At 43.3% G+C, this 10,029-nt stretch overlaps 1 protein-coding gene across 2 annotated transcripts; it reads right to left on the reverse strand.

Annotated features, from left to right (window-relative positions):
• Positions 1-4,965: 4,965 nt before the first annotated feature.
• Positions 4,966-9,756, reverse strand: TPBG (trophoblast glycoprotein). Of its 2 annotated transcripts, none has more exons than XM_033056161.1 (2): positions 9,716-9,756; positions 4,966-9,035 (listed from the first exon to the last, which is right to left on the reverse strand). In XM_033056161.1, exons 1-2 carry the CDS (start codon positions 9,739-9,741, stop codon positions 7,760-7,762), a joined length of 1,302 nt encoding a protein of 433 aa, XP_032912052.1. In that variant the 5' UTR covers positions 9,742-9,756; the 3' UTR covers positions 4,966-7,759. The 2 variants fall into 2 exon arrangements, with proteins under 2 accessions (XP_032912052.1, XP_032912053.1); XM_033056162.2 differs by lacking the exon at positions 9,716-9,756 and adding an exon at positions 9,428-9,502.
• Positions 9,757-10,029: the final 273 nt, after the last annotated feature.

Below are 10,029 nucleotides of genomic sequence, written 5' to 3' on the forward strand. Positions count from 1 at the left end.
GTTTTTTCTATGTTAAAAATTACAAGTACTCGAATATATTTCTTTATACGCTTGAAAAGAAGGGACTTCACCCGTGATTAATAATATAAACAAATTACCACAATCTGCTGAATGCATGTTCTAGACACGCCTGAGTCCTGTTCGAGCTCCTGTGTGGAGCTGTAGGGAGGAGAAATCGGAGCAGAGGTACCACAAGCTATTGTAACCTCACAGGCTGGTTAAACAGCACCTATATGACTATCACAAATCCTGCATTCAGGCTCTTTCTCCACATGTAGTGCTTCTGACAAATGAAGAATATGTTAGCAGAGCTATTTTCAGTGACATTTTACTATCCTGTCAGAGAAGTTCGAGCACTGTTTCTGCAAGTTTTTTCTCAAGACTATTGTCTCAGGATAAGATCTCCTTGCTGGTTACTGGAAATTAGAACCAGAGAGTTCCTCTGGGCTACCACAGAACCTTTTTAATACTGAAAAGCTAAACATAAAAGAGACAAACAGCAAAAGGGGAAACCTGAATGAAAGACTGACAACAAATAAAACCTTAATAATAATCTGCTTGGTGATAAATATTGAGTATTTGATTTTATGCATGACTTGTTTCCTAGGAATTCTACCTTTGCTTACCAATGTGAATTAATCAAGTTTGGTCACAATACAAAGGCGATGGATAAAAATAATCTGGATTAGGGATGATTAAATATGCGAGAGAGGGGAAGAGCATTCTGGATAGATGGTGTTACAGAGATCTCAATTTGAGAAACTACAAAGAGTGTAAAGACTGGGGAATTTCAGAAGTTCTTACAAGTATTTTTATTTTCTCTCAAGTGTATACCAGACATATAGCTTTTCACAGTGAAAATTTGTTTTTCTGCATTTTTTTCAATTTACCTTTAAAAGAAAACAAGTGCAATTTTCCAAAATGTGTTCAAGAACTTTTGAAAATGAAGCCACTTTTAAGCCACTTTGAGCGCAGATCCCCAGACTGTGGCCACTTTGGAAAATCTTAAAACACTCAGCACCAGTTTTTGTTTACTTGCTGCTAAAGGTCACACTAGGTGTGCAGCAAGACGAATCATGCCTTATGTGCTTCTGAGAGGCATACCCACTCCCTTCCAATCTCTGAAAAAAACCCCAAAAAGTCCCTAATCTAGCCAACTGAATGTACAGGAGAGACAGTGTGCCTTTGATTCTACTCCTCTTCTGTCTCCTCTAGTTTTACATTATATAAATATATTTATACATGTATGTGTGTGTATGCAAAATGCTTCTGTGTACATATAAAATAAAAATTATTGCATTCTGATGTCTCCAGGCTAACTAAAGCATCTACCTCTGAAAAGATGGAACTAGAAAATCAGAGGGATAAAAGCCCTGACTGAAATGGATTTAAATGTGTAACTATCTGTAGGATTTGGTTATTGCCTGTTCATGAGCTACTAATGAGAATGAATGAAGACACCTACCTGAAGAAGAAAACTGTTAGTGCAATAGCTTCTTCTTTTTCTTTTTCCATCTTCAGAAGCAGCTTAAATTACTCAAATCCCCCAAGGTGGTGTCAGTTCATGGCTGCTTACAGCATTCTGATAATAAATGTTATTTTTTCTTCTTTTGCTACTTCACTACCATTACTTGATTAAATACATGGTGAATTATGTTGAAATATCTATTTGACTTTTGATAATGTCCATCTGACAAATGAGTTCTTAATTGTACACATACCCATGACATCACACAAAGCTACCCTGGGCTTTATCACAGAAGGGAATTTCTACTGGAACAAATGGAATACCTGAAGCAGACTGTGGACAGATACTAAGACAGTTCAGTTCTGTGATAAAACTTAGGACAGATGAAACTATCATTTGTAAAGTCAAACATCCTTCTGTGTTAGCTGTCCTAAGAATGAGAGAAAACAATAATAGCAAACAATTTAGACACAAGACTAAGTTATCAGCTATGCTCCTGGGACAAACCCAAAAAACTATTCCTACCAAATAAAATTTTGGACATCTGTGTTAGCTATCTATGAGAAGATAAATTCTTCTGTTTGATTTCCATGAGGTTACAATAAAAATGATTCCATTAAAATAGGTTGCAGGAATAAAAGTTTGCCAACTGAATGCTTTTTTGTACCCCTCTGGTTTTCACCTGTTTTCTCTGTTTCAGCAGCATTTTTCCTTAATACTTAGTAACAGTGCCTCTATATTTCACTATGTAAATATGTCTTTGAAGACTTTAAAACACAGTCTGATCTGGTAATTAAAAAGACGAAAATACATTACTGTTAAATTTAGAATTGGCACCTAATACCACAAATATTATAACTAAAAAAGCTAACAAATTAAGTCAAAAATAACAAGAACAATTGAAGCACAATCTCTTATATTCACTGGCCAAATTTCTAAGTAAATCAATCAGGCCAACTATATGGACTTTTCTTTTTCATTATTCTGTCATGCAAATTCATTGCCCAACCATCAGTTTGGGCTAAAAGGAATACAACTACACTTGTAAAGATATCAATATCTGTAAGGATTTCTAGTAATAAAATCAACAGAATGAACATATATAAGCAATCTGGTAAATATTTTATTGGGGTTTTCCTCAATAATATTTTTAATTAGGAAACCAAACTTCAATCAGAAAAAGTTACAGCTGTTTCTTGCACATCTAAGATTTCTGTAACAGTGAAACATTCTAGAACACAAGATTTCTAGCATTTTCATCACCGTATGTACTGAAATATCGCTAATTTATTCAGACGCTTTCATGCATAATTACTAGAAACACAAATCTGTTATTCTGCTAGTCTATCATCAGATAGGAAAAACTATCTGGTGAATACTTTGAAAAATACAATTAATTGCAGATATTAAATTATTAACTGTACCATAAATATGCTGTCTAAAGTACTGGTTTAATTTCCTTAATAGTTTGCTTTTTCTATTTAGGCTAACCTTGGGAATGCAAAGCTTGATTTCAAGCTTTGCCTACGCAACAGATGACTTCTGGCATAGCAAGGTTTTCCAAGGATGTGACAACACATAAATTGTAACACAGTTGAGAAAGTGAAAGTCCTTTTTAAGGACATACTTATACTGCAAGCCTGTATTCTTCTTTCTAAAGGCTTGGTGGGGTTTTTTTCAATGTGGGAGAGAAGAGCTGTTAGGTTTATTGTGTTGGTACAAAGCATCACTTTTCTGCTACTGCTGTATTGACTTGGAAAGCTAACAGACCACACTTCCTTCTCTATCACCAAAGGACCCTCAGCTCCCACGTGGTTTGTCTCTTTTCTGAGTGAAGTATCTGATAAATGCTGCACTCTCCAAACGTTCTGCTTTCTATCTCCCCTGTTTTTTTTATTGGGCTTTTATTGTTTAATTTCAAGCCAAAGTATTTTCCCCTTGTAGGCAGCATATTTGCAAAAAAAATTAAAAAAAAGGATTATTAAGTTATGAGCCTGATCTGGTCATTATTAATTCAGCAGGCACTGAATTAAATTCAATCTTCTATTATAGTCCACAAGAAACTCTCAGTGGAAACACCTGCACTGCAAATATTGTAAGATAGGACACCACTTGTTAAGAAAATGTTTCTATTTACAGCAACAGGAAGAAATTCGAGGTGAAACTATAAAAATGACCAGAACATAAGGGACAGATTCAATCAGGAATTGTTCCTATCCACAGCATTGTGACTTCCAGGGCTGACCCATTATGAAGTGATATCTCTGTCTCCTTTACAAGCATCTCCCTTCCACTTTCTCTAATAGAATATAAATGTCATTTGGAAGCTTGAAACCAAAACATTTTTCTTACCAAATGCTATTTTCCTTCATCATATGCTGAGAATGAATGGTTCTTCTTGAACATTCAGCTGCTAAAGAGAAAAAAAAGTGCATATCAAATTTTCATTCTGTCCACTTTGACAAAAGCTCTTTTCCACATTAAAGCTTAAAGAGAAATAAAGATGCTAAACCTCAAAATATTGGTGCAGTCAGACTGATTTCTCTACCTGTGCAGATTCATGATACTCTTTTTAATGGATTTCTTGAGAAAATGAGGCAAAAAAGAAATTATGCAGATGCAGAAAGACTGGAGTATACCACAGGGAAAATGCTAGAAGAATAATGAGAGTTGGGATCCTCGAATAGTCATATTTTGAATAATTTGCCATGCCTGTTTTCAGTGACATCTCAGTCAACAACAGAATGTGGGTCTGAACAGACTGCTCTGCTTGCTGCCATGTCACTGGGGACTGTCAGCAGTGCTTAAAAAGTAAATTCCTCTGAATGAAAAGATTCAAAGCAGTTGTTGCAAAACTTCAAACCACTTTTTGGATGTCAGAACTGCTGGTAATATTATGGCTTGGCAAAATAAAAATTATCTAATAAAACAAAAATGATCTAATATAAAGCTACCTCGGTTGAAGGGGGATTTGGGGAATTTTCTTACCTGGCAACATCACTTATCCAAAGTATTTTAAGAAAATATATTAAACTATATCAATTCATTGTGCTATTTTTCTAAGAAAATTTTAAGATTGTTACAACTAAAAGTAGCTCTAACAAAGCAGCTAAGCCTTGGCAAAACGATCCTTTCTGCTTCTTAGCTGTGCAGACATTCAGAATGATTAACCCTCTACTTTAGTCTGGATGTTTTTCAGCAACACCTGCGTCATGCAGAACTGAGGGGATTTATGTATACAAAACACATTTTAGAGGTATTTAGAACTGCATGTGTTTTATTGAAGAATGAATTAATAAGTTGCTCAGGAAATAGTAGTCAACTGGAATCTCAGGTGTCAAAGCAAGAGTAGGATTATAAAATGTGCTTCAGAAGGATGTTAAAACTAATTCTTTTTTAAGTGTTTAGTTTTTAACCACCTTCTACAGTGGTGTGGGAGCTACTTTTATGTGTCTTCTGAGTATCACTGTTAATTATTTTGTAAAAGAAAAGCAAAACAAATTTCAAGCACTGTTTATGGAAGGGAGTTTAAGATCAAATAATGCATTGTACAAAACACCAAAGCATTCACTGTTGGTCAAACATTGTAGGGGAACATCATCCAACACAACACTGACGCATGCTAAATGTTACATCCTAATAAATACACATGTAAGCAAACGACAAAAATTATTTTAAAGTAGCTGTCACCAGATCTCTAATAAATTTCTATTACATCGACTAAGATACAAAAATAATAGTAATAATAACCTTTAGAATAATATGTGTAGTAACAGTAACAAGTTACACTTGCCCACTATACAAATACTCGCTCCACTGATGAGAGACTGCAATTAAAATCGCTGCCTGTCCTTACACAGCTCTACAAATGCACGGTCGTTACATTAACACATCATGGATAATTGCTTTTACTGTAGTTACTTTAAAGTATCTGTTAACAAAACTCAGGAAATTGCCCAAGAAATGGCTTGGTTTGCACATATTTTACCTATTATATTACAGGAGAATCTTAAGTAAGGATGATGCTGTACTCCTGTTGGCACTGTACAGGTAAGTTGATAATCTCCAGATACAACAAAGCACACTGCGTAGCTACTGTAAATTCTAGCTTCTTACATAAACTATCTGATGTAGACTGAGTATGAACGGTTTGCATAGTGGCAGCAGTAATAGTTCTTCACACTAAGGTTTTCACACTATCTTTAAAATATGGGCAGCTAATATTCAGATGGGCAGCCTGCTTTATAAGAATCCACAAACTTAATTCATATGCCGTTAACCAGATATTGCTCATACATTTAAATTACAGCAGGAGAAATATGCTATCACTTAATTCACATTAATTGCAAAATATACTGATCTACAAAACAATAGTTGTACTAAACATCCATTCTTCTTTTATTTTCAAGGGTAAATGCACATAAGTACATTTAAAAAAATCACTGCTATTAAACAAATTCAATTTAAAGCAATAGAAAATTAGTCAAAAGCAAGTTGTGCGACTTGCTTCTTCTGAAGTCACTGGATGAAAAATGCTTTTGAATAATACCGATGCCCAAAATAGATTATATTTCTTCTGATACTTTAAAGACTATTTTATATTTATGAGCTCCTAGCAAACGTATATATCTATGAGAAAACTGTCACTTCTGAAAGCAAAAGGAATTAGCTAGCAATTCATAAAATTTGAGAGATGCTCAAGAGCTTCAAGTAACAGAGACCATGGAAAAAGCTCCACAGATAAACTAGTATATATCAAGTCACATCACACTTTTACAGCTGGTGTATTTTTTTTTCATTAAGAAACCATAAACAGGTTAGAAAAAGTGCACTAATTATTGGCAGCCACCGCAGGGTTCTTGCTAACCTTTCTATGTGTGGTCAGAGTTGCATCTTAAATCAGGCATTCTGAAGGATTTTTTTACATGCTTTATATATTTACAAGAAAATGCATTCCCAAGCAAGCAGTAAACAACAGGCCATACTGAAGTGCACCTGCTAAATGCATTAAGATAAATGTAAAGTTCCATCAAGTTACTGGACATAGATTGCTACAGAACTTCACAAGCACTGAGACCTTAAAAAGGAAAAAGCAATCTAATAAATGCTGTAGGGATGCACAAGCCTACAGCTTGCTGACCGCACGACCGAGCTGCATTTAATTTAGTTCAGGACACATAAATATGGTTTTTTATAATAAGCAATTCCTTTCAGGTAAAATTTTATTTAGCTTACCAACTCCACAATTTAGTTTTTTTTTTAATTTGGTAGAGAAGACCTTATGAAAATTCTATTAGCTTCTACGTTCCCAGGAAAGTGGACCCTAGCATGTCTTGACATTATGCAGGTGCTTTCAGAGAGCAGTCTGAGGGGCTTGTGCCAAGTAGAATTGCTCTTGTTGTTTAATTTTCATTGTAATTTTCCTAGCATATATCACAAAATCGTCAAACATTTATGGCTCTAAGCTACACATTTGTATAAACTTTTATTCATATTACTACTGCAGGGCTATTACTTCAGAGACTATAGCGTAATTCACATTCTTAGATGTCCATATTTCTCTCATTGAACAGCAAACACGACAGTTCTTGTAAGACTGTTTATTGAATTTAACAGTTCAGACTGAGTTTAGATGGAGTTTAGATGCAGTTTGTATAAAAAATTCTGTCAAGTCACGTAAACTGCAATCAAAAATAACTACAAAATAGTAAGAGACTTACTGAGATCATAAATTTCCTAACATGTAAAACTATACAGTATTTGTGCATGCTTGCTATTTGATTTCTTCTGAAGAGCAGTTAAAAGGAGATAGTTTGGTTTTTAAAATCTCAAGACAGTCTATGAAATGTAATCATCGCATCTCAATTCAGATATACAAGATCAAAACTGGCACAGAGGAACATGTAACTTTTTTCCCAGAAAGTTGAGGCAGCTTTTGTTGAATGGCGTCTGCATCAGTAAACGTTTTATAAACTCTGGTGGCTTTGGATCATCAGAGAGAACCCTTTTTTTTTTTTCTTTTGACATCTTGAAAAAAAATTTCCCACAAGTGCAGACAGGTAAGGAGGAAAATAAGTAGCAGCTTGTTTCCTACACACAGCTGAACGCCATGCTCAGCAGTCCAGTGTCTCAAAACAAAAATTAACTTGACATCACAGGGAGGCATGTCCCCCTCAAGTTACAAGCATGTCTGAGACTTTTCAGGGGAGATGGAAGCAAGCACAAGAATAAAGCAGAAGTCTACTTTTCATGCATAGGTACTTTGCACTGCCCTGCATCCGGGGCATTTTGTCAGACATCCGAGTTGGAGCTGAGATTTGTTAACCTGGGGTCTGCATTGATCTCGTATCTGTAGTGGTAGCCCTCCATGTGATCCCTACAGGCATCTCTGATGTTGTGCATCCACTTTTTGATTCCTTTTCGGTTCAAGTACAAAACTAAGAGGAATATGGCCCCAATGAGAGCCAAGACTATACCCAGGAAGACGTATGAAGTCTGTAGCTGGGAAGGCAGGTCTGTGGGCACGGAGCAGTTCAGGTCCGAGCCATTGATCTTCAGCAGGGCTTTGCCCAGCATCTTGTCAGGGGAGGCACAGGTCAGGGCTTCTTTGCCCTCCACCTGGTCGCTCTCCTTGAGCCAGGCCACCAGGTCCTCGATGGCACAGTCACAGACCCAGGTGTTGCGGCCCAGGACGATGTGCCGGAGCGCGGGCAGGCTGCGGAACTGGGCCAGGGTGCTGTTCCTCAGCACACCCAGGGAGTTGTCGCTGAGGTTGAGGCTCTGCAGCTGGCCCAGTCCCTGGAAAGAGACATTTCGCAGGCCCACCAGGGAGTTGTTGCTGAGGTCCAGCTGCCGCAGGGCGGGCAGGGCAGTGAACATGCCGGCGGGCAGCAGCAGCAGCCCGTTGTCGGCCAGCTCCAGGCGGCTGAGGTTGCGCAGGGCCCCGGACTGCAGCAGGGCAGCCAGGCTGAGCAGCACGCCGTGGTCGCGCAGGGCCCCGCGGAGGGCCAGCTCCTCCAGCGGGCTGCCGCCCTCCCCGAAGGCCTGCGGGCTGAAGGAGCCCAGCGCGTTGCCGCTGAGGTCCAGCTGCCGCAGGGCGGGCAGGGCGAGGGAGCCGGCCTCCACGGTCCGCAGGTGGTTGCCACTGAGGTTGAGGGAAGCGAGGTCGGGCAGGCGCTGGGCGGGGAAGGCGCCGGCGGGCAGGTCGGTCAGGGGGTTGCCGGTGATGAAGAGGCTGCGCACGTAGGGCGGCAGGTCGGGGGGCACCGCCGTCAGGTTCCTGTTCACGCACTTCACCGTCTTGGCCGGCTCCGAGCACTCGCAGAGGGCCGGGCAGCCGCCGGGCTGCGCCGAGCCGCAGCCCAGCAGGACGGGCAGCAGCAGCCCCAGGCAGAGCGCGCCGCGCCCCGGCATCGCGCCCGGCCCGGCCCCGCACGCAACTTTTCCCTCCGGGCGCCTCCGGCTCCTGGCGGCGCGGCGAGGCGGGGGCCGGCTCTGGGCAGCCTTTTCTTCGCGGGCAGGCGATTCCCCTCGGGGGCTGGCTCCGCTCCGCTTCCCGCAGCGAGACCTGCAGCAGGGGAGGAAAGGGAGACAGCAGCGGCGGGGCGGCGCGGCTCCTCTTGCCCGCGCCCACCCGCCCTCCCCCGGCCCGCGTCTCGTCCCCCGCCCCCGATACGCGACTCGCCCGCGTGGCCCCGGCCCCGCAGAGCGGCAGAGCACGCGGAGGAACAAGTTTTCGCCCACTTCCAGCTCACGCCGCCACCTTCCCACTCGACCGTCGACTCCACTGGAGTAGCACGGAGGGGGAGGGTCTGACCCGCCGCCGCCCACCGTGTCCCGCGAATCCCCACCTGCGTCCCTGCCCCGCGGCTCTTCCCCTCCGCTCCGCGGCCGCTACAAACTCCCGTCCCCAAAAAAGGCACAGCGGAGCCGAGCCCGGTCCCGGACGCCGTCCCTCACCTTCCGCCCCGCGTACAGAACAAACTCCTCCGCAGCTCGCCGCCGACTGCCCCCAGCCCCGCCGCCAACTCCGCGCCCACCCTCGCCGCGCCTGGCCCTGCCTCCGCTGGCAGGAGAAACCAAGCGCCGCCCGGCCAGGGGGAGCCGCCGCCCGCGCCCCGCCCGCCGCCCCCGCGCTCCGGCTCTGCCGGCGCTGCCGGGCCGCCTCGCCCGGGAGCCCGCGGGAGGGTCCGCTCCGAGCCGCGTCCCCCGCTGCCCCCGGCCCAGGTGGTGCTGCCGGAGACTCACCTTGCCGCCGAGCGGGGCCGCGCCATGTGCAGCCGCGCCACGCGGGGCTTCGGCTCGGCTGGCTCGGCGCGGAGCGGGTCCCGCCCGCCTCTGGAAGGGAGAGCCCCGCGCTCCGCTCCCCGCCTCGCAGCGCCGTCCTTGTGCCTGCCCCGCCGCTGCTGCTGCGCGCCGCTCCCCGCGGTTTCCAGCACGGGCGCGCTCAGGCCGGCGGCAGGATGGGGAATCCCGGTGGATTCCGAGCGCGGGGGGTGCCGTGCCGGCTGCTGGCGGCCACTGCCCCCGCCCGCCTACCCAGGGATCGCGTTTCGGGAGAG

Source organism: Catharus ustulatus, chromosome 3 (assembly GCF_009819885.2).
Source record: "Catharus ustulatus isolate bCatUst1 chromosome 3, bCatUst1.pri.v2, whole genome shotgun sequence".
Lineage (NCBI taxonomy): Eukaryota > Metazoa > Chordata > Aves > Passeriformes > Turdidae > Catharus > Catharus ustulatus.

Coding starts and splice junctions, on each gene's coding strand:
- TPBG (XM_033056161.1), bottom strand. CDS start 9,741: ATGGCGCGGCCCCGCTCGGCGGCAAG. Junction 9,036..9,715: donor CGGCCCCGCTCGGCGGCAAG/GTGAGTCTCCGG, acceptor CCCCTGCTGCAG/GTCTCGCTGCGGGAAGCGGA.